Raw genomic sequence first — 23,786 nt, forward strand, 5'->3', positions numbered from 1 at the left:
TGCCTGGGTCGTTCATTTGGCTGAGCATCTGACTTTGGCTCGCATCATGATCTCAGGGTCCTGGGATCAAGCCCTGCGTCAGGCTCCCTACTCACCACGGAGTCTGCCTGTCCCTCTCTCTCTATCTCTCCCCCAACTCGTGCACTTGCTCTCTCTCTCAAATAAATAAAATCTTAAAAAAAAAAAAAAAACTTTATATTCCAAGCAAAGCAGCTCTCCTTCCTGACACCTCTGCCTGAAAACATCTCCTTAGCAAACCCCAGTGCCAACCCAGTTAACCCAAATGTTTTGTGCAACTGACACCAGCAACTCTCTAAGTCCTCCCTGAGGTTACAGAGAGAGAAACTGGCCTCCAACAGGATCTCTCTTTGGCTCCAGGTACCAGTAAAATCAACCGATCAGTAATCCAACCAGTAAAATCACCAGTACTTGGTCACTTCACTCCCCACTACTCTACTCCATCATCCCATAAATCTCTCAGTGGCTATCTAAATAGATCTACAGGGGCACCTGGGTGGCTCAGGTCATGATCCCAGGGCCCTGGGATGGAGCACTTAGTCAGGCTCCGTGCTCAGCCTGCTTCTCCCTCTCCTCCCTCCTCATGCTATCTCTCTCTCTCTCAAGTAAATAAAATCTTTAATAAATAAATAGATAGATCTATAGATCTGGGAACCACATGTTAGTTTCCTTACACCAATATTCTTGGTTTCTATTACATGCCTGACCAGAGCTGCCCTATTTCTACCCTATGACCTGGAGTAATCCTTCCATCTCTCCCAGGCATTTCTTCTTAGGCATAGCCATACATGCATTCAAAGAACTGAACATCAGAAGAAAGGACTGACGTCTAACTTACCTGCGTAAATATCTATTCTGGTGGCATCCGCATCTCTGCAAAAGAAATCAAGATCCAAATGAAATATGAAATATCAACCATCAAAATACATAGTATTTTAAGCAGAATGCATACTATTTTAAGTCTATTTTTAGGAAGTCACACAGAAATTCTGTATCCATTAAAGTACACTTTCATACTTGGCAACACTATTTTCCTTATGTGTCTGTAAAACAGTGCTGAAGCTCTAAATTATTTAAAATAACCACATGACACATAGGGTCTGGACACATCTTTTTAATATGGATTTCAGATTTCGCAGTAAAAATATCCTAGAGGATGAAAGAACATTCCCCTTTACACACTAAAAAATGACTCACAACTATATTTCTCTCACTAATTTGACAGCCATCATAAAAAAATTTTCCAATAACTTGTCCATTTTTCTTTTGTACTAGATACTGAAAAGAAAGAAAAACATCATCTGCCACAAAACCTATGAAAAATCAGGTTTCATAGTATATACATTACAGTCAGCAGACTAATTGACAAGCCTGTAATCTTATCCTCCCTAACCTAGAAAGGAAGTTGGGGCACTCCATTAGACTCCAACCACCAGCTGAAATACAAGTTCAGTCATCAATAAAGGCTTGAAACTAATCTAGTCCAATTCTGCCAACTGCAGGGAAGGAAAATGAGGCACAGAGAGTTTCATAAGTTCTAAATGCAAAAAACCCACTCAAATCCATACAGTTCTACATGTACCTATTCCCAAAAACATAAAAACAGTTTCAAATATGAGAAAGACGGGCAATATGTGTGCATGACCAGGAACACATACTCCCAGGAATCTCCAGTTCACCATATGATATACGAAAAGGCAGTCTGCCACAGCACACCATGGTCTCACTAAACTAACAAGTGGCAAATTCAAACATAGTTCCATTAAGCTACAGCATTTTTAAATTAAATACAAAAACTATGAGTCAACCAGGATTGAAACAAAATGGGAGTTTTCTGATTAAACCGCTGTTAACAAGCACAGTTCCATAAACAGTCCGGTGAATAACAATAAAACTAATAATGGTACATGATTATAGTATAAGATACAGATACAGACAGAAAATTATCGGCAAGCTCATTAATTGGGGATGTTTAGAAAGCACTTCTACCAAAAAAAAAAAAAGTACTCTCCACTCTTACCCTCTTCCTTCATTATTCATCAATAAGCAATGTGTCTGAATTTTATGTTTGCATTCAAAAACAAAACTGAGATAATATTTTCATAATTATTAACAGAATCTTGATTTGGATGTTGCTATTTATCTTTGACCCAAACCAAACTTCTTTCCAGTCTTACACAGTAACATTTATAGACTTCCATCACTAAGAACTCAGCATAACACAGTGCTAAAGAATTTTTTCCAAACACAGCTAACAATAGAAGACACTTTGATCAATTGGTGTCATTGACCTTAAAATATACATTCTGAGATCACACATATCTGTGGCATAATTTTAAAAACTTTAAATGGTGTACTGTTCTGACAGCACAAATTAAATCAGATCTTGCCTGTCCCATTAACTTGATTCCTACGTTTCTATCTTAATTCCCTGCATTTCACTACAATTATCTTGCTCTAATACACAAGGGAAGGTAACTTTGGGGGTCATAAGCTCATTTTTAGGAAAAGCAACGGATGAATTAAAGTCAATCAAGTAAACTGGAAATATCAACTAACTTGCTATTAAAAATACTTCTGGGGTAAGAGACCTCTTAGGAGTGAATTACAGCTGCTTACAGAATTGTCTTCCTCCCACATCTTCAGAAACAAAGGTCCCAATGACCCAAAAAGTTTTCAAGCACAGACTGTATGCCTAAAGACTACATACCTTGCATTATCAACCAGTTCAGCAAGAGCACCAAACAAGAATTCATGAGTAGTTCTGAAATGATAAATACTAAGAATCAGCAGAAGAATTACAGAATTGAACTATGACACCTAATAAGGTTATAAAATGTTATTTTTTAGGGAAAAAAAATCTAAAATTGCCATTTGTGCTGTCAATTTATACTACTGAAATTTAAACTTCCCCACAATTAGAGTCTTTTAAAGGCCTTCTAAACCCCCTCAAATGTTAATCAGGTTCTGCTATCTACTCATGTTTATTCTTACTATGTTAAGAAACCCTTGAGAAGCATTAAGATTTCTATGTATATTACAGATTTAAAAGCAGTTTTTTTCACTACTCATGTTCTGCCTAGAAAAATGTGTTTTATTTTTCACTGCCTTAACCAGCTATCAGTTTCTGCATATCTCTAAGCATGCTCAATGGACAACTTGCTAACATTTTGCTTTACCAATACTTGCATATTATCCATTGGTGAAAAAAGAAAACCCATTTGTTTCTATGCAGTTTGTAAGCAAAATATTCCATATGAAAGTGAGGAGAAAGGAGAGAATAATCTATTTCCTGACATTTCAATTCTAGCTAAAAACCACCTTCTCCACATTAAAGAAAGGAATTGAAGACCCTCTTGTACGTTTTCCTCTTAGAAGGACAGCTTGGTATATTCTTCCTAGGGTCCCTGATAGCCCTTTTAAGAAGGTCATCTCTCTTCCAGGAGACTGCTCAAAGTTGGGTTAGGTAAATACACAATTACCACAGTATTCAGAACTCAGTAAATATGATATTTATGCAGAAGATGAATCCTTAAATTCTTTCTCCATTTACATTCTCTTTAATTTGTGTTGTTTCCCATAATAGTCCTCTTTAGATGTAAAAGTTAGGATGTGTTCATCTAGAAACCTTGACTTTTGATAAAAAAACAAAATCATTAACCTAAATAATACATTACCATCATCAATTTTTCAAAAATAAATTCCTGCTGATTTTTTCGTATACCATTTCAGCCACTAGACAAAGTGAAAATTTCTGAAAATTTAGAATACACCAAAATTAAATAACCAGTGTCTAGGATCTCTGATCACTTACTATATCATGTAAAACAAAAAACAAATTGTAAAATATTTGCTTATAAAATAAACACCCAAAACTGAACTGTCCAGGAACACTGGTTTTCCCTCAAATAAACCTACAAATTTTTACAATAGCAAATTCTGAATTAAAACTACTAGTTATTAAAAAAAAAGAAGAAAAAGCAGTTCTTGGAATTTTAGGAATAACTTTTTGCCCTGAGATCAGTGAATATATCTGCTGCTAATCCACAGGTGGCACCAACAAATGTCTTAGCGCAAAGCAGAAATTTATCTCCAATTTAGAAAATAGAGCTCAAATTCTTCTGACCAAAATCCAATCCTTAACTATTTTACAAGAAAAACAATTTCTAAGAGAAAAACCTGCATAAAACAGATCTTTAATTTAAAAATTTAAGTCTCTATAATCATCTTAAATTCTTCAAATTATCAATTGAAGAAAAGAGAAGTATTCTGTAGATTACTACACTAAATAGGGAGAAATGTTAGAAAATTAAGGTGATTTGCTAAAGGTAATATAAATTAAAAGTAAATCTAACATTTGCTCTCAAACTTTCAACCATTTTCCTGTCTTAGAAATGGCTTAGAAACTTACAAAGTGAGTTAGCTTTCTATACTCTAAATGTTTTTAATTTTGAGGTTAGATAAAAATATAAAATAACAAATTCTACTGTAAAAGTTCTCATTTCAGTGAGAACCTGTACTTTAACCATGGTCAAAGAAACTCAGAAATATAGCTCCTGTAACAACAAAGAGAAAACAACCATAGTAAGAATGGGACTACAACTTGTATGCAGGAATCTTCGGAATAAGTATGTTTAAGAATAAAGTACTGGCCTCTGGTAGTGAGAATAGTGAATACAAATAATCTTGAAAACTAATTTTGATACCCTTTGCCATCAGGGCAAAGAAATAAAAAACAAATGGCAACTGCTTCTCAGCAATACATATTTCTAACTGCTTCACATGAAAAGGAGAGACATTCAGAATTCAGTAAGATCTCAAAAGTGCAAGCACAAAGTATCTCTGGCTAAGTTTTCACTGCTTTCTATACAATGTTTAGAAATGTGCCTTATAAATTCAGAATTTAAAGAAAACATTCCAAATGGCCTTTGTTGTTCCATAGAGTATCAATGCTGTTCCACACATACATATTTCAGGTAAGTTAACAGATAACTTTAAAGCGTAGCTAACAGATACTTTCGTGATATGTACTGACACATCATAAAAGGGGTCTTTTGTGACAACTGATGGGAAGGGCAGAGACAACACTCATCTTCTCTAGACCTTCAAATGATTGATGGGTCCTACTAACAAAGTCAGAGTTCTAAATATTTCTTAAAATCATAAGAACCAGAAATATACCGACATAATTTCTCCTTTTTTCAAATAATATTCAAAGAGACACATTCATTGCTTGCTAGCATTTGAAACAGGTATTTGATTAAATATCAAAGAAAATTATTTTCACAGATGTAAAGATTCTTTGCATGTTATCCAAGAAAGGTCAACCACATGGAAAAAGACAAGGATTTTTAGCAAACTCTCATTTTCAATTGGCTTTTATACTGTTTGTGCCATGATCAAAATAGTTTTGCAGCTCAGCATTTCCAGTGACAAATTCACGGGTAAATCTACTCATTACGTAAGGAAAATGGTGTCCCAATTTATACTCAACCTGAATTTAAGCCAATAGATTATCCACAAGTCCATCACACGGTGATAGCTTCTCCTGTGTTCTTAGAGATGTTGACAACAGTTAACTGCCTTAATTGCTAGAAAATAAAGCTGAGAAACTAGAGCAACCATTTTACATTCAAATGGCTTTAATATATTTAGTGTTAACCCACATTTCAACTAAGTCCCAAAAAATATTAAGTCTCTAAAGATGGCACGTTCCTCTATATTCACTACATATATAGATAAAACAAGCCAAAATCATATTGCCAAGATAATTTATTAAATGTGCCAACAGAAATAGACACAGAGAGCAGGAATCTTATACTTAAGCATCCTGCTCTATCAGACCACTCAGCAGTACCGCAGTGATGTAAGATATGCACCTTATCAAAAAGGAACATCACTACCACCACTATATCTGGAATCTAGCACCTAGATTGCTCATGCACTTTTTACTAGTAGTCACAAAACCCAACACTAAAGAGCAGTAACAGCATAAAACTGTTCTTATTTAAAAATCGTAACATCATTTTATACTAGCAACACCCTGTATTAAAAGGAATTAGCCTAAAACTTTCATGTTATCATGAGACTCTCCCAGGCCTGCCTTAAATCTTAATGCTAATGTAACCAAAATAACCATCAGTTACCCTAGACATCATACAAAAAAGAACAAAAAAAACCCCTCAAGACAGATGTTTACTGTCTCCAACAAATGCTCCAGAATTTACTAAGAATGTATCTGCCTAATGACTACCACCAAAGAGCAAGCTGCTACACTGACCACTTCTGGTTTATATAAATTATACACTGAATAAATAATCACCATCTGTTCAATGTTTACTATGTACCATGCATGAGCTAATTACTTTATAAACATTTTACATAATCCTCAAACTGTTGGATTAGCCCCCTTTTATAGATGAAGAAACTGAGGATCAGGGAAATCAACTTGCCCAAAGACTCAGCCAGGAAAAAGACAAATCCAAGCTTGGCTGGCTTCCAAGCCCATGCATGCTCCCTCCATTGCACCACACTTTCTATTCTTCTAGCCTGCCTGGGTTCAGCCTGCAAGTCCAAATTACATGGGGGGTAAGCAAAGGGCCATACCTTTCATAATTCACAATATGGCAATATTGTAGATGTCAGACACACTATTATGGTCTTATGTTTTAAAAATTAGACCAAAGGAGAAAGTACTATAAAACAAATCTTCCTATTTCTAAAGGTGACACTGCATATCACTTAACACAGAGAAGATCCATCCACCATCACTAGGAATAACAAGTCACATCTTACAAAAATTTAAAAATTTGTTTCCTCTAGAAATGAATTTCCATTCATGTCACCACGATAAATTTTGAAATTGGTTATAAGCTAACTTATCATGGTATTCTAGGGTTCATATTTTCTTCTGGCAGGACTGGACACATGCAAAAATAGACAACTTCAAAGGTGTGACCCAGATTAGAAAATCTAAAGCTTCCAAAATGGTACATCCAACCCTTAAATGTTCATCCAAGCAGGTGGTTCCAATTCAATACGGGTAAGTCAAATTCACAGAAATTCTCCAGTTTCACTTTAAACAAGTGACTTAACTAGAGCTCAATTCTTGACCTTAGTTCTGTTCACCTATTAGTAAGATAGCAAAAGAAGTAATATTCCAGAACTTCAAATTAAAGGTTTTTGATAAACTGAATAGATCTTCCAAGTAGGAAGTAAACCGTTTGCTTTAGAAGCAAAACAAGCCCTTAAAGGTAAAACTGACTAGAGTTAGCACTGCCTAATGGTTAAAGACACTAACCACTGTGGCCAAATAAATCTTATTGCCTTAAATCTTGATGCCTTAAATTTGCCACTTAGAAGTTGTGTAATTTTTGGCATGTTATTCAATCTGAGCCTGTTTCCTCAACTGCAAAATAGGAATAATCCTTACTCCAGCAAGGTTACTATAAAGATTACACATCTTTAGAAGTAGCAAGAAGCAATTAACTGTTCTAACTATTATTTTATTATCAAATAAAGTCTTTGGGGGAAGCTAGAACAACCCACCCAGTTTCCCAAGTCCCATTCATGGTCTTCCAACGTTATCATATAATCTGTCATTCCAAATTTGGACTCTCGTTCCACAATTCAGAACTGAAGTAACCATTTATCAAACCCAATCACCTGTGAACATCTAAGTGGCCTTCAAATGCTTGTTCTTAAACATGGCAGTTCAAATATAAAAAAGGATACTGAAGATTTTGCCCAAGACTGTTATCAACTAGGTAAGCGAGCCTGATCTACAACCTTATCTAAGTGGGTTTCAGATTCATCATCAATAGCATGAGACTTCACTTAAATGGCCTCTACAGTACCTACTCTAAAACTTTTGAGTTCAATAAGATTCCTAAACAAAAATAAAACCAGGCTATCACCATTTGGCAATTCACTTCACTACCCAGAAAAAACTTATTTCCTTGATCAGAAAAAGAGCAAACAAAAAACTACTCTCATCACAAATAACATATTGTCCTTTCCCATAAAAAACTAAAACTTATTTTACTATTCCTAGATGATTGAAGTCTATATCCTCAAACCTCAGGGTGGTTCGTCAGATCTCTGGGCCATTCATGTAGCTGCTCATCACTTCTCCAGGCACTAAAATGGTAGAATACTTACCTTCATCTCCAAAGTGACAAACGAATGTGTTAAAACACTATGTGGTTATGATCCCACCGAATTACTTCCAAGAGAGTGGGCATAAGAATTAACCCTGAAACATTCCAGGTCAACATGGGATAATGATAATCTCTTCATGAACTCAAGAACCATAAACACACGTGTTCTGTGATTTGCACACATTTTGGGGAAAGGCTAAATTGTGGGTTTAAACAAGTTACCATTTCCTGCTTAGCACATAAAATCTATACTGGATGTAGGGACGAATTTCCCAGGAAGATAAGGCCAACTGTTTGCTGAAAAGAGAAACTAATAATTTCTTCTCACAGTTGTCATTTAAAGATCTTCATTCTTTTTTTTTCTTGTTAGGAAAAAAAAGACTTGTTATAACCCAACTGTTTTGGCTGTTGTCACTAAAGAGAAACAGTTGATTCTAGAATAGTCCAACTTCTGGCGATCCAAAGAAAAGTATTTGCTGGATTCCTATTAAACACTTGAGTGAAACAACTCAAAATATGGGCTTCAAAAAAACTAAAATTTGCATTTGGTCAAATATATTTTGATCCAACAAATGAAGATCATATTCTTCTGGATTAGCAACAAATATTTCACTGATCTCAGTTCTTCAATACAGAGCTCAAGACTCATCCAGTGACACATCCCCAAAAGTAAAAAAGCAGAATTTTCTGGGAAAAGGAGTTCTGTATTATCAAGGCATGAGTTAGCAGTGACCTCAGTGGCACCTAAAGGATACTTACGAATTTGTATGCAGATATTCAAAGGTTAGCTGAGCTCGATTCAGACTGCTGTAATTTGTGAAAGCCATGAGTGCAGTGAGGTCTCCAGTCCTTCACCCACTAACTGGGAAATATAACCTTACAATGGAACAGATTTTGCAGGATTCCTTCTAGTAAAGGTTTGGTAAGTCTGTGCTCCTTACTGTTAAAACAAGGTTACCTAGTATCTATCCAAAATATATTCTAAGAGATGTCTACCACTACAATTGATTTCGCTTTTAAGTTTTTTATCTTCTTGATGACTGTGATGTAATATTCTGGAAAAAACTGTTATAAATCTGTAGTCTTAAAGAGCTTTAGCATTCAATTGCGATAGTTCAAGGAGTTGAATGTAGATGGCCTTGGAGTAGATGGTATTGGAGTTGGAGGTTTTATTACTGCTCCATCTTCACGTTCTTCGAGTTTTTGTGTTCCTCTGAATTTCCGATCAGAAAATTTACCAATCCGGAAATTTACCAACTTCTGTCATAAAACTGGACAGTCACCCATTTCTTCACCACCAATGATCCCAGGGTTCTTAAATAGGCCCCAGGCTGGCGGCCATGAAGTCGATGGAGTGCATATGGCGTTAGTTCCGGCTTCACCACCTCCCAACTGAAAGGTCCCGTAAGCGCTGAAGATGATTTCTGTTTCCAAAGCCCAGACCCAACCTAGTGTGTGCTCCCGTCCCAATCTCCTCAGGGTAGTGGGTCAAATTACCTCACACTGACCCACAAAAATGCTTCAGAACTGACCCGCCCAAATCACCTGAGGCGGGCAGCGCCCCTCCCCCACTTCCCTCAGACAGAGGCCTCCGGCTCTCAGGCCCTTCCTGGGCCTCGGTTCCGAGGCCGCCGCCTCCTCACTGAAAGGAGTTAGTCCCAGCTTTCAAGGCTCGGATCGAGGGCTGTGTGGAGCGCGCACAACCCGACCGGGCGTTGCCCGGTGCTCAAAGCTGCCTTTGTCCCTCCCCACGGAATTGGAACCCAACAACCGCAGCGCGCTCTTGGAACCATGTGCTGCCTCCGCCGCTGCCGCCGCCGCCGCGAGACCAGCCGCCCACGCGCCGCGCTGGATGAGATGATGACAGGACTCAGCACCACGGAATTCGGCGTTTAGGGCTGCTCTGCCGCCGCTGCCGCAGCCGCCACAGCCACCTCAGCCACCGCTTTGTCTCCGCTACTGCACACAACCCGGGCCGCCTCGCGCACTCCCCGACGCCCCAAGCCCCCGAGGCCTCCGCGGCGCATTCAGCCAATCACAGAGCCGCAGCTCCTCCCGCCCCCGCCCTGATGCGACGCCTCCTGATTGGCGGGTAGCGGGTCTCCACGTGACCGGATCTTGCTAGCCGGGCCCGCCCCTGTCACGTGAGAGCGCGCACCTCTCTTCCTGCTTTCATGACCCTCTCCGCCATTTAAAGAAACAGTACCGGGGGCGGGCCGAGCGACGCAGCCGGGACGGTAGCTGCGGCGCGGACCGGAGGAGCCATCTTGTCTCGTCGCCGGGGAGTCAGGCCCCTAACTCGAAGAAGCCCTGGCGCGCCCTCCCCCCCTCCCCGGTCTGGTAGGGCGAAGGAGCGGGCGCGCGGTCGATCGAGCGATCGGTTGGCGGCTCTTTCTCCTGCTCTGGCATCCAGCTCTTGGGGCGCAGGCCCGGCCGCCGCGGCGCGCGCCCGGTGGCCGTTGGCGCTCGCGCCGCGTCTTTCTTCTCGTACGCAGAACTCGGGCGGCGGCCTATGCGTTTGCGATTCGACGAGGAGTCGTCCGGGTGGTCGGCGGCGGCGGGCAGCTGCTCCGCCCCGCTCCCGGGGAGGCGGCGGCGGCGGGATTTGGCGCGGCCGGGGAGGCGGGGGTGGCCGGGGCCGGCCTGGAGGCCTGGCGCCACCCTTCGGGGCCTGCAAGGACCCAGTTGGGGGGGCAAGAGGGCGCTGGGGGATGGTTGGTGGTGGGCTTTCTACTTTGCCTTTTCCTCCTTATGCCCCCTTAGTGAGGGGCGGGAGCTCTGGCGGCAGCTCCGGGGTGGGGAGACAAGCCCCGGAGTCGGAAGAGCTGGGTTTGCTTCCGGGCCTAGCCACCAGCTGGCCGAGTGACCTTAGGCAAATCACTCTGTAATTTGTCGGCGCCTCAGTTTCCTCCTCTGCCTATCAATGTTTGTGGGGTTGAAAGCGCTTTGTAAAGTATAAAGCGTCGGTGTACGTAAGGGATGATTATTGTTTGTAATGGGGTTTTTTTTTTTTTGAGTTGTAAGAAAAGTTAGCAATTGCCCAGTTTTTGGATTTTGAACCTGGGAACCTTGGATTGAAGTTGGAGATCCCCCAAACTCCCCAAAATTGTATGTAGAAATAGTGGGAGTGTGCATTTTTGGGGACTGAGGATCCATCGCCAGCAAGTTATCAAAGGGGGCTGTAACACAGAAGAGTTAAGAACTACAATTGTTTTATGCCACAGGGAGGAAACTGAGGCCTAGATGTCATTGGGACCCTTCACAACCGATTTGAAGCCCCTGTTTGAATCCCTGGGATATGTGAGCTGTTTCTATGCATAATGGATATTTGGGGTAACAACACTCCACTGCTTGGCTTCTATTCTGAGTCATTTTCCTTTACCATGGGGTGCCTGAAGGGTGGCTGACACGTTGGTATGGTTCAATGGCACCCAACATAAAGCAGCTAAAACTAGAAATGGGTGTGTTCTCTAGTATCAAGAAGCCTGTTGAATCTTTGGCCCAGCAATTCTTAGTGTTCTGCTGCTTATACTGGTACCTGACTACCTTTCTCTTTCATTGACCATTTTCCACAACCATGGTTGCCATCCATTACTTGCTTCTATTTTATATTCTTAGTCTGTGCGGTTGGTACTGAGCAGGCTTATTTTTAAATGGTGCTGCCGAGTCCAGCTAATTAATGGTGCAGGTGGATTTTTAGGAAGCTGACTCACTGGTACAGACTAAACCAGGCATGGAATTCCTGAAGATGTTTGGGGGTTTATCTTTATTAACTGAAGGTTAACACTCTCTGAAGAGTTTTGTTATGACTTCTGCTGAACTTCAAAATCAGTAGATTTGGAAGTGTTTCAATGCTTAACTTTTTCCAGGCCTGCTTTGTATTCTATTTGCTTGCAAGTGTGTTACTAAGATGGCCAAAATGCCAGTTATTGCTTCTTTGTTAATTGTCAGCTGCTTTTATCAAATTCCAGGCCATTGTCCAGCAAACACTATAGAAATGTTTGAACAGTTGGATTTCAAACATTTTCATTTTGTGGAGTGGTGCTTACCAGTGGTACAGCTCTAAGCAAGTGAACATAAACACATTTAAGTGTATTTTGTCTGGTTAGGTGTTTACCTGTTTTGTTATTTCATACAAATGTCTGAGAAAATCAGTTGACTATTCCTTTTACGTAAAGGGCAAAGACAAATGATCTCACTTCCAGAGAAAGGACTGTTTTGGAAAAAAATATGTTGGTCTTTTAGCTCTTTTGTTATTATCTGGATGTACCTCAAAAGAATCTTAAGACTGTGGTGATCTTATAAGATGCTTTCCTCGGGAGAAAGGAGGAAAAAAACAACTGGAACTCAAAGCTTGAAATTCTGTGACAAAACATGAGATGTCCAGGATAGGAGGCCGAAAAGGTTTCACTACAGTGTTCTGCACTAGCTGGAGCAGATGCTTTTCTATGTAGCCACGGCATGGACTCCAGATTTCCAGATTTTCAACACCTGGGACCTGAAGAGCGTGTCAGGATGTGACTGGAACTCTGGAGCTGAATATTTTTGGTTTTGAATTTGGGGGCTGTTGACCTTTCTTTGAGAAGAGACAGCAACTGAACAAGCACTGCCACCAGCACCATTACTGGGAATTTGAAGACCTGAGTCTCTGCCAGACCTTCAGTGCAAACTCTAGCAACACTCCATCAAAAGTGAACTACGGTACTTGCCATTTTCCAAAATGCCTCATTCTTTACTTACCATCTCTGCACTTTTGTTCATGCTCTACTTTGGAATGTATTCCTCTGGTTCTTCACCTGTCAGAACACTGCCATTTCCTCAATATCCACGTCAGATGCTCTCTACTTCCATGAGACTTCTTAATTTTATCTTTTTTTAAGTTTTATATTCTGTTGTTTAGCTTTCAGCTATCTTTGCATAGCATACGTTATAAAGTAGTCATTTGCAAGCATTGGCTCTTTTTCCAGATAGCAAGCCCCTTGAAAGCAAGGGCTTTGTTTTAAGGATTTTTGCCCGCATGTACTACCTACATATGATGGAGCCTTTCTTAGAAAGGAGTAATTTAGAGAGCGAATTTATAGAGAGCGGGCTATCGGAATAAACACTCAGTAAGTGTTTGGTTAATTGCTGTGTGGTAACCTAATTACTTTTGATTAGGAAAAAGATCACTAGTTATGGATCATGTTTCTTTCTGTGTTTCATGGTGGGGTTTTTTTTTTTTTTTAATTCTAAATTTAAAAAGATTAAGGGAGCCCTCAGACATGAAGAGAAACTGAAAGATTGCATAGGGTATTAACAGAAGGGTGCAAATACCAGGGTCTTATTCGCCGGGTACCTTATTCTCTCCCACACAAGATGAGATCTTGTTAAAATGAAAGTTAAAGACAGCTTTTAAAAAAGTACAGGTCGTAAGATAATTTGAGGAAAGCATTGGAAAAGGAAGAAGGACAAGATCTCCTTTGGTGTTGGTATGTATGATCAGTTCTTCTTGTGCTACCAACGGAGCCACTTCTTTCTCCCCAATCAGGCACTACTCAGCAGCCTGAATACAATCAAATCACTCCCCCAAATTACGAGACTTAGGGCAATTCCTGTTTGCTGCTTCCCTAAGACAGTTTGTTCTCAAGAGTCAGGAAGCACTCCCTGCCCGAGAACAATTATCATCACTGATTGTTAATCAGAAAGCTTTTTTTACTCCCCATTTATCATTTTTCAGCTTCTTAGTTAGGCTTATTGAGAACGAGTACCCATCAGGCAGCTGATATGTTGACAGCACACCCACCCTAGTGTTAGTGTCCTGTGTTTGTAATTCCATGCATTTGTTATCTTACCTGTTTTGTTCCTGTCCCTTCCAGTCCTGTGCCTCCTGATTGCTGAGTGTTCACCTGGACCTTCTGACCACCTTCCTTGTACTATTCCATCAGCCTACAGATCTGGTACCTGGATTTTTGCCCTTGGTGATTCCTTCACCTTAACTGCTGACGAAGACACCATTCCAGTGGACCACTGTGATCCAAGAGGCATTCAACCATCATGATGTGGCCTTCACCTCCACTCCTGTCCTGTTCCAGCCCAGATTCAGCACAGCCCTTTATAGTGAAGTCAAACTTTTAAGTCAAGTAGCTGAAGCTATCACAACAAAGGCCCAATTTGTTCCTTGAGTGTGCATTTCATTTCTTCAGTTAAAGCCTTCAGAGACACATAATAAATTTGGACCAGAGGATTTTTAGTTACCAACACTGAAGAATGACAACATCTTTTCAAGAACAGCATTGGACCATACCCCACAATTTCAAATGATTGAAATTCATGAAGTGTCTAGGATCCTCTCCAGGTCACTGGATCTTATTCTTTTTCCACTTCAAGTCTATAGTAGCCTACTGAATAGAAAGCAGATATTCTGACCAGCAGATATTGGGATTAAAACAAAGGCACAGTGAACTCATAGCATCTTTGGGATTACTCAGGAACCAGAACTTTTCACACAAATTTAAGGAATTCTACCAAGGAATCCCTTTATCTAACAGCTTCTCACAAACCTGCAGTCAAATTCCAGAAAAGGCATCTTGATACATCCAGGTAGAACATATAATGGTAATCCCTTATGTTTATATAGCACTTTATAGTTTCAAAGCACTTTTACATGCATTAATCTCAGTTATCAAAATAACACAGTAAATTATAATCCCTTTTTGCAAATGAGGAAATGGAAATTTAAAAGGTTATCCAAGGTGACACGGCTACAAAAGTGGTAGAGGTCAGGCCTTCTGACTCCCAGTCCAGTTCTCTCCATGGAATTTACTTAGCTTCGACTTTACCCTGCAGTGTTAAGATGACTGGAGATTGGTAACCCCAGAAAAGTTTTCAACTTCCTGATCTGGTACCCTCAGACAGTCAGGATGTCATAAGTGTAATCTTGTGATGGCTGTACCTAGACCAGAATTCCATGGCAATACCCCTAAGGTTTAAGAGTGGACTGTCTCAATAGTGGCAGATTATTCCAGTCAACAAGGCACACGTTCATCTGACAATAAGACTATGTAACATGAAACACAAACCTACTTTTAGATCTGTTATTCCCGTCTTCCCAAATGGCCTAATTGATTGGAGATCCCTGTTCATGTTTTGTCCTCTTTTTTTTTTTTCTAAGTCTTACTAATAACTCCTAGACACCAAGATCTTATCTATGGTCCTCTACCCCCAAACATGTACTTGACATGAGTCCTATGTTTTTTTAGAGCAGTGCTGTTCATATATGTGTGTATGTAGATTTGATGCATACTCATAACATGTATACATAGAGCTTCCATAGTCCTGTAAGATGGTAAAATATGTGTTCCCTCCCCTGATTGACTGTAGTGTATTAAAGGATCTCAGAAGGCTTGCAACAAAGAGCCTCATTGAGCTGTTTAGCCCAGTGTGTCCTAAGTATAATCAAACACTGAATGTTATTGTTGCAGCATTCCTTTAAATGGAATGGGGAAACTGCTTTAATGCAGTATAGCCAGTACTGGAGACCTAGGAGTAAACAGCATCTTTGAAGCCCCTCCCCCCATTTCTGACTTTGTCAATAACTGCTTGAATTGCTATGTCTTTATCATTTGAGAGTCCTACATCTTGACCATTACCTCTGTTTTTCTGTTAAAGGAACCGCTAGAGGATCTGTGAGGATATATGGGAAGGGAATGGGGAAAAGTTAATGTTGACCCCCAAATTGGATGAGTTCCATGACATTTAGCAATATACTTCTCTGTCCTTAGAATTGTGCTGTAAATCTAGCTCAAAGGCATTGAATCTCAGGTGGGTGAGGAGATAGGGAAGGGAAGGGAGGAGGAGAAAGATGGAAAAAAGGGGGAGGAGGGATGAGAAGGAAATATTTTCTTAGAATTTGAGTTGTGGCCCATTGAGATCTTACCAGTGCTTGAAGAGAAGTCATCTAGCCATGGACTTGGGATAATATTTGCAAAGAAATGGAATGCATTTTGCAGACGTATGCTGACTGCAAAAATCCAGTGCTGTTGTCACTTAAAACCAATAGCCTGTTCTCTGATAGTCACAAACCCAATTTGAGGCCATCAGAATTTATAGCAAACTTGAATGTTAACTTCATCATTCTGTAATGTGGCCCTTATTAGGGAAAGAATGACTAGGAAAACACCTTCTTGGCTTACCACAGACTTTGCTCACAGTTTCTGGTTTCTGTGACCTATTTTTTGTATTTCAGCATTTTGTGAACAACTTATTCTTAGATCATTGGTTTTCCAAAGGCTTTGTGACCATGAAGCCCTTTGGATGAAAACTGTGTGGAAGCCCAGAGTAAAAGAGAAGCTGCTGTAGATGAAGCAGGAGTGGGGGGCCTGAAACCTGCCACACAAGCATCTTCCTTTACCACCATGGTGACCCCTAAGGAGACTTCTTTACAACACCTAGAATTCTTCAGAACACAGTTTGAAAACCACTGCCCTAGACAACATGTGCAACCTGAATGGCATTCTGATCTGTACCTCTACCCAACCCAGTCCGTGTTCAGTTGATGCTGCACATTCTTAGGAATACTTACTGTGGGCAGAATCAGAAAAGTGCAAGAAGATGGGCATATCTTTGCCCCCCCAGAGTAGTCATGTGGGCTGAAAGTGGTATCAGATGGACCTAGATTAGCAGCCCTGTACCCCCAGATGGATTTCAAGTCAGTGATTACTGGGATTCAATATAGTCAGCAATTCATATGTACGCCACACTGACACACCCCCTTACCCAGCCTCTTTAACAAACACCAGATGTTCTAGTGGTACTTGAAATATGTAACTTTGAAGTCTTGATCCTCCTTGGATACCTGAATCGCCAGGTATTGAAGCTGGTACTAAAGTTGATGGTGCCTCATTGAGGCCATATTAGACCAACTTGTACATTGGACCTCCCATCATCAGCCATGGTACTTTACTTCGTGTGCAAGGCATAACCATTAACTATGAAAGTAGAACTGAAATTCTGGCAACATTACCTAAAAGGATACCTGGTTATTCATCTTATTCTCAAAACCACAAGTCACTATGACTCAACCAGTGGCAGTTACGCTGCTCCTTGGTTATTATTCCGTTTAACTGCTGTTTCCAGGATAAATGAGCTAATAACCTTAAAAAAATTTACTCCATCATTGGCATATCTGCTCCAACAATTACGAATACTCTGCTCTAACTACATGTAACACCTGATCCACAGGAGACTATTTTTGAACATCCTCTCTCATCTCTGTGATTTTAAATGCGATCTTTTGGAAAATTTTCTTATAACCAGTGAGAGGTGTTCTTTTATGATGGCTCTTTTGATGTCTGGTACCATCAACTGCAGGTGTTAGGGATATATGGAGGTAGGCCTCTTGACCAGGCCATGGTAGCTTGCTTGCTGGGCATCTCAAGTTACATATCATCTACCTTTATGCTGGAAATGTAGACTGACTTGAAAATCTACAAAGCCTGCAGCTAAGATTTTATCAGTAGACTCAAGAGCTTCCTGCAGCTTCTTCCTAATGTTACAAGACCAGTGTCTTGTCTTTGTGGATGTTTTCATAGAATTTCATCTGTTTTATACTGTTGTTTTACACTGATTCAGAGTGGCTGACTTCATTCCTTGCTATGAGATACTCTCAGGCATTAAGACACTTAACCTGTTTCTGCAGGATGGATTCAGTTCGTGAACTCCCAGACCAGATCATGTCAAACAAGTAGACTTCAATTTGTGTCATGAGAAAAATCTCAATCCCTTACTTCACAGTCTGCTTAAGGGTCAGCTGTCCTCAACTATACTCTAATGAATGCACTGGTTAAATGTTGGGAATGGTTTCTTTGTATCTTTGTCTCTTATTCTCTAGACTAACCCTGATTACATGACTCTGTCTACAAATCAAACAAGGCCTGCGCATCCTCAACTAATAAAAATCTCATGACTAGCTTGCTTGTATATACAACTATTGTTTGTTAATAAGAAGTTATCTACAAACTCCATTTTTCTACTACCTTCAAAATGTCAGCTCGATTTTCTCTTCTGTACTTACAGAAAAAGACACTGATCTACACTGCCAGTCATTCCCTTTAATCCTGTCAAACGCAGTCAAAATGAGGGGCTTAAGGTGAGGATGATCATCTGTTCAAGAGTCTAATGTACGCTGTGTATAAGAATTGATGGTTGAAAATGAAGAAAGCCTAAAACTCAAACCTAGGATCTTAACTACTATCTCCCTGCCTCAGATCTCAGTCTAAGTCTTTCAGCAGCACCATCCAACCAATCTAAGGCCTTGTTTATAAGCTGATTCTCAGAGATGGGCTGAGTTTCAGAAGATGGAGACTTGATTACCAAAGAGAGTAGGGCCAACCTTCATGAACCTGGCTCTCCCAACCTTGTCATTCCCAGATGTAGCATAGACTCCTCAACAGAACCTCAAGTCTGAATTGAGAATATAGCCTTCTACTGAGCTGAAAGTTCTGGGGCAGATAAGCAGAAAAATGAAAGCTGCTATACCTGACTGGCCCTTTAAGATCAGAAAATCGTATCCAGAGTAAACCCTAAGGAATGACCCTGGAGTACTCAGGGTAAAAACTAATTTACAGAGCTTCGATACCAATCTACCCATTTTTCCAGATCACATCCTGGCTATTGGTGTGGCTAGCCCTGCTGAAGGTACCGTGTTTGCCTGTTTAGACTCAGCCCTTGTATGCCTTTTTTGACATCTTGGCAATCAGACTGGCTGTGCATGAGAGAACTACAACTGGTATCAGCCTATCTTACACTCACTTCCACCAAGGAGTTCTGAATAGAAGCAACCTGCATCTCATACACACACACACACACACACACACACACACACACACACCCAGGACTTAATGTTCACAACTGGAAGGACCGTGCTGTATACTACTTGACCAGCAGCCTTTTTTTTTTTAAGTGCAGAGTAAGCCTCTACACCTATATATATTTCATCATTTTTAGCACTTGAGACCCCTTCTACCAGATCTGAAGGACTACAGATTGAAAGCACTGTCCATTCCTCTCTTCTGCAGTAATACAGAGGTGACAGAAATGTACCGGTTCACCTTGGCAAAAGACTAAAGGAATGCAAGAAAAGTTTTCCACTGAACTTAAAACTTACACTGACTTAATAGCCTCGCAGAACTATTTGCCAGGGGGAGGCTTATTGTCCTGTGTTGTGTCTGCAAGATGGTTGGGCTCTCAGATTCAAGGCCACTGAGTTTACTTCTGTTGAAACACTATTGCATCATCCAAAGTATGCTATTGGACACAGTTACTCCATTCAAATGGATTACAAGCTTCCTGAGGACAGGACAAACTTACTCATGATGTTTTTTCAGAATACTTTTATTGTCAAGAAAGTAACAAATGCCAGCTGTTAGTGAACAGATACTAGACTTTTTCAGTATTATGGGTCATATTGACATCAGTTGTTTTTGATTGACCAGCATCCATTCCATCTCTTTGTAGCAACTCTGTGATGTTTCTTGGAACCACTTTTCCGTATCTTCAGTCCACATGATTCAGACAGTCTGGCCTAACTTGAAGCTTCATGAGTGGACATGTAATTCAGACCTGATCAATCAGCATAGTCCATTCTTTCACCATAAAGATTGGTTCTGGAATGGTCGTGTGATCCAAGTTGGTCCAATGATACTCAGCCCTAGGAGTTCTACTGAACTGTGGAGGAGAAGCTCAGAAGCTCTCTTTACTGAGGTTGCTTGGCTTTGTAGTAGGAAAAGCTCAAACCAACAGGGCCCACCATATCAAATGAGCCAGAGAATGAAGCCAGTGCAGAGCCAAATGATGGAGAGACTTGAGTCCTGATGACAATGTTTGTGCCCCTGGATCCAACCGTGCCTGAAGCTAGTATATCCCTATGGACTTTCCAGTTATGTGAGCCAATAAATACCCTTTTTTGCTTTAAGTTACTTTGAGTTGGGTTTCTATTGCTTAAAATTGAGTCAGTCCTGACTAGTATACTGTCTACCAGCATCAAAACTTGACAAATTCAAGTATTTATTAAACTGGAGGTCATGGCCACACTGAAGTCTTCCAAACCAGAAGACAAAGTGAAACAGGAAGTGACAATGTTTAAGTTACTACAGAAGCATAAAAATTACGTGGTAGAAAAATAGAGAAGAAAACCTAAATGTGTATAGGTAAAGGATTGGTTAAATAACACATGGCTCAGCCATGTAGAAAATCTACATGGCTGTTAAAATTAATAAAATACATTTATTGTGTATGAACATGGAAAAATGGCCATGATATATTAAGTGAAACAAACTTAATAGAAAAGTGTGTAGTATGAACTAAGAAATTTGTGTTTATGATGCATAGAAAAGTCTACTAATGGCTTTCTTCAAATAGTGTAGATTACATGAGACTTTCAGCTTTATACATTTCTGTATTTGAATATTTTCCACTAACATTACTTTTAAACTTTATTTAAAAATAAAGAATTTTAAAAATTAAATTTAGTACTTACTGTTTGACTTGGGCAAGTTACTTACCACTGAGCTTATTTTGTCAAATAATTTAAAATACCCATTTTTCTGTTAGTGAATATTTAGATAAATATAGTCATCACTCCATTAGTGAAGCTGACAAGGTTGTTGTACCTTGTTTGAGGAACTCAAACTCAGTAATTGATTCTTAATTTTTCAAGCATCTCTCTTTAAATGAGGTTTTTTTGGATTATCAGGATATCCTAGTATCAGTGTTCATCAAAGATTATTCCAGTTCTCAACTGATTAATCTGTTAAGTCCTCTATTGCAGTGTTCACAGTAGGTAGGTAGAAGAAAAAGATTGCCTTTTCTTTGAAATCCTTCAGTATTTTGATACCACAGTCAAGTTCAATAGTGACCTTTTTATTGCTAAGTCTAGTACATATTCATCTTATCTGAACTTTCAGCAGCACAGTCTGCTCCCATCATACCTTGGCACACTCTTTTTCCCCTAGGTAATTGTGACACATTTTCTTCCTGCATTTCTGGCTTTTGCTCCATTGTAGATAGTTGTCTTCTTCCCATCATTTAAATATTAGTGTAATGGCCATCCATTGATTTTTGCCTCCCATTTCCCCTTTCCTTTAATGATAAATCCCCACTTTTTCTTTGGAGTGCTATTCCTTTCCATTCTGAGGTTCTAGTGGAACTGTAGATTACAGTATTCCACCTTGTGGCCCCCTAGTTGATCATGTGATCCAAGGCTTGTCCAATCAAAATTCCCCTCTCACCAGGACTGAATCTTAAGAGTGGTGATGCAAACAAAATCAGGAATTGAGTCATTCTGATGGTAGTGTCCCAAGGAAGCTATATCAGAATTGGTGCAAGGACATTCCCCCATGGTGCCCTGATTCCTGTTGCAAGGTCTAGTTTTCAAATTTTTCTTTGATTCTGTAGACTACCATATATCCTAAAATACGTTCCCTTTTCATTTGTCAGCCAAAGCAGGTTTCTCTTGCTTACAACCAAATGACTGAATGATAACAGAAATTGATACCAGAGAGTTAAATGGGCTTCAGACCTTTAGGAACATGGAAGATCTGGAATTGAGTCTGCACTAAAGGCAGCAAAAACTTGCTCTGTATCCCAGAGTAGGGGAAATAAGCAATTTATATTGGCAAAGGAGCCAGTAAAGATACTTTCCCCTTGTCATTTGGAAGCATGTGCCTGTTGAGGCAAAATGTGGATAACCAGGTATCTGTTGACAGTGGGACAATTTGAAATGGATAAGGAAACCATTCTACTGACAGTGTCTTCTCACTAATATATACAGGTGTGTTGGTGATGGTTAAATATGCTAGCAGATGCATAAATTGTTGATTTCAAGGTACGGTTTAAGAACTAAAGGACAGTATCACCCAGAAATTTTAGGTTTGACCCTGGATGTGATAAGTGGAAGTTATTTTTAAGTTCTCACCTTGGGAAGAACAATCCATTTTGTACAGTATGTTGAATGGAAGCATTTATAAAGTTATTCGTGTTGAAGAATGCATGTCCTGGGCAGCCAAAGGATAGAACATAGTGGGCAGTTGCATTTACCTAACCAGTGTCTCTCCCCGCCTCCTTTGAGAACAGCACCTCACCTTCCCTTTGTGAAACTGCCCCTCTACCATGCTACCAGAACATAATATGTAAATGGCGTATGAGTTCATGTTACCAAGGTTTCCTCAGTTACCCAGATTCCTGATTTTCTTCAATGTTAAGCTTCTCAAATTTTTGTGAACTGCCTTGTATCCTTCCAGTAAATTGCATCAGCTGTGCAGACTAATACATATGGCTGTAAAAAGGTATCCCTTTACAACTAAAAGCAAAGGCCTGGTATCCAGGACCAATTTTTGTTACTTACAGTCAGAGAAGCCCAACAAAATCTGTGTCCCTCCTGTGTCTTAGGCCTTCTTGGCCTACTCTGAAGAATCTCCCCCATTCCCGTTTCTTTGGTTTCCAACTGTATGTTGATAACTTCAGATTCCTATTTTCAGCCCAGATATATTTCCTGAGCTCCATATTTGAATGTCCACCTGCCATTTGGATATCCCCCTGCTTGATGAACAGATACTTCACACACACTGACCCCATCATTTTTCCCTCAAAATCTGCTCTTCTCATTCTTTTCTTGAGAAATGGCTCCACACTCCACAAACTAGAACACGGGAATTATTCTTGTCACTTCCTTCCTTTTTTCTGTCACCCCTAACATCCCTGTTAGTCATTAAGGTGTATCATGTAAATGATACACTCTCCTGGGGTATCATGTAAATATACCTCAAAACCATCTCCATTCTATCAGCCTTGTCCAGGGTATCTATTGACAGGACTATTGTGATGCCATTCTAGTGTCACTTTCTCTACTGCTGTCCTATTACAGTCTGTTCTTTGCAGAGCAGCTAGAGTAATCTTTGATACGCAGATCTGATTGTGTCACTCCCCTGCCTAAAACCTTTGAACAGTTCCTCCATTGTTTCAGAATAAAATCTAAACTTTTATTCTGAAACTTTATACTTTTTTTACAAGGCTCTTCATTATCTTACTCAAGCCTTTCACCACTTCAAACAGAAATAGCTCAATTTTGTATATTGGCGTTTACTGTAGTACTTCATATGAAAAAAGGATTCCAAGGTTCTCTTTCCATGAAGTTTCTAAATTAAATCTGATATGTGTTACTACTATATAATTAGAGCTACAGTAAAGTGCCTAGAGAGCAACCAGACCTGCCTCACAACCTACACAATACCAAAGGGACTGCAAATTCAAATGTTAAAATGAAGTATTGGAAGAATTTTGAGGAGGCTTTCTAATCGTATGATGGGGATCATAAGCAAAAGAAAATCTAGAAGTTCTCAAGGAAATTAGAGAAATACTTGACCACATAAACAAATTTGGGGAAAACAAATCTTGGTTCTATAAAAGACACATGAAAAATTTCCAACACAAGTGACAGGTTGATGATTAATATCCCTAACATACAGAGAGTTCCTACAGATTGATTACTACAAAACAATCATCCCCATAGAGAAGATCCAATAGGCAACTCAAGAAATCTAAAAGACCAACAATAATAGTCACTAACCACTTACT

At 39.8% G+C, this 23,786-nt stretch overlaps 2 protein-coding genes across 5 annotated transcripts in view; one reads left to right on the forward strand and one right to left on the reverse strand.

Moving 5' to 3' along the window:
• The window catches only part of MORC2 (MORC family CW-type zinc finger 2), a 39,484-nt gene extending 29,032 nt beyond the window's left edge, over window positions 1-10,452 (reverse strand). The window contains exons 1-3 of one of the 4 annotated variants that reach the window (XM_073886753.1): window positions 8,937-10,452; window positions 2,729-2,782; window positions 857-891 (exon numbers count right to left, since the gene is read on the reverse strand). In XM_073886753.1, coding sequence (XP_073742854.1) covers window positions 857-891; window positions 2,729-2,782; window positions 8,937-9,004 — 157 coding nt within the window. In that variant the 5' untranslated portion in view covers window positions 9,005-10,452. The remainder of the gene's footprint in view (window positions 1-856; window positions 892-2,728; window positions 2,783-8,936) is intronic. The other 3 variants (XM_025858269.2, XM_025858271.2, XM_025858270.2) reach the window with 3 other exon arrangements.
• Window positions 9,518-20,131, forward strand: LOC112813236 (taurine up-regulated 1 protein). Its single transcript, XM_073886792.1, has 4 exons — window positions 9,518-9,542; window positions 10,074-10,265; window positions 10,483-12,878; window positions 14,033-20,131. The coding sequence occupies exons 1-3, from the start codon at window positions 9,518-9,520 to the stop codon at window positions 10,938-10,940; spliced, it is 675 nt and encodes a 224-aa protein (XP_073742893.1). The 3' UTR covers window positions 10,941-12,878; window positions 14,033-20,131.
• The last annotated feature ends 3,655 nt before the right edge of the window (window positions 20,132-23,786 follow it).

The sequence above is a fragment of the Callorhinus ursinus genome, unplaced genomic scaffold, assembly GCF_003265705.2.
Source record: "Callorhinus ursinus isolate GAN/ISIS: 27379988/994484 unplaced genomic scaffold, GSC_fseal_2.0 scaffold72, whole genome shotgun sequence".
Classification (NCBI taxonomy): domain Eukaryota; kingdom Metazoa; phylum Chordata; class Mammalia; order Carnivora; family Otariidae; genus Callorhinus; species Callorhinus ursinus.

Excerpts from the sequence above, each read along its gene's own strand:
- LOC112813236 (XM_073886792.1), top strand. The coding sequence starts at position 9,518 with ATGAAGTCGATGGAGTGCATATGGC. Across the intron at positions 9,543-10,073 it reads GTCGATGGAGTGCATATGGC|GGCTGCTCTGCCGCCGCTGC; the intron begins GTTAGTTCCGGC and ends TTCGGCGTTTAG. Across the intron at positions 10,266-10,482 it reads GATGCGACGCCTCCTGATTG|AAGCCCTGGCGCGCCCTCCC; the intron begins GCGGGTAGCGGG and ends CCTAACTCGAAG.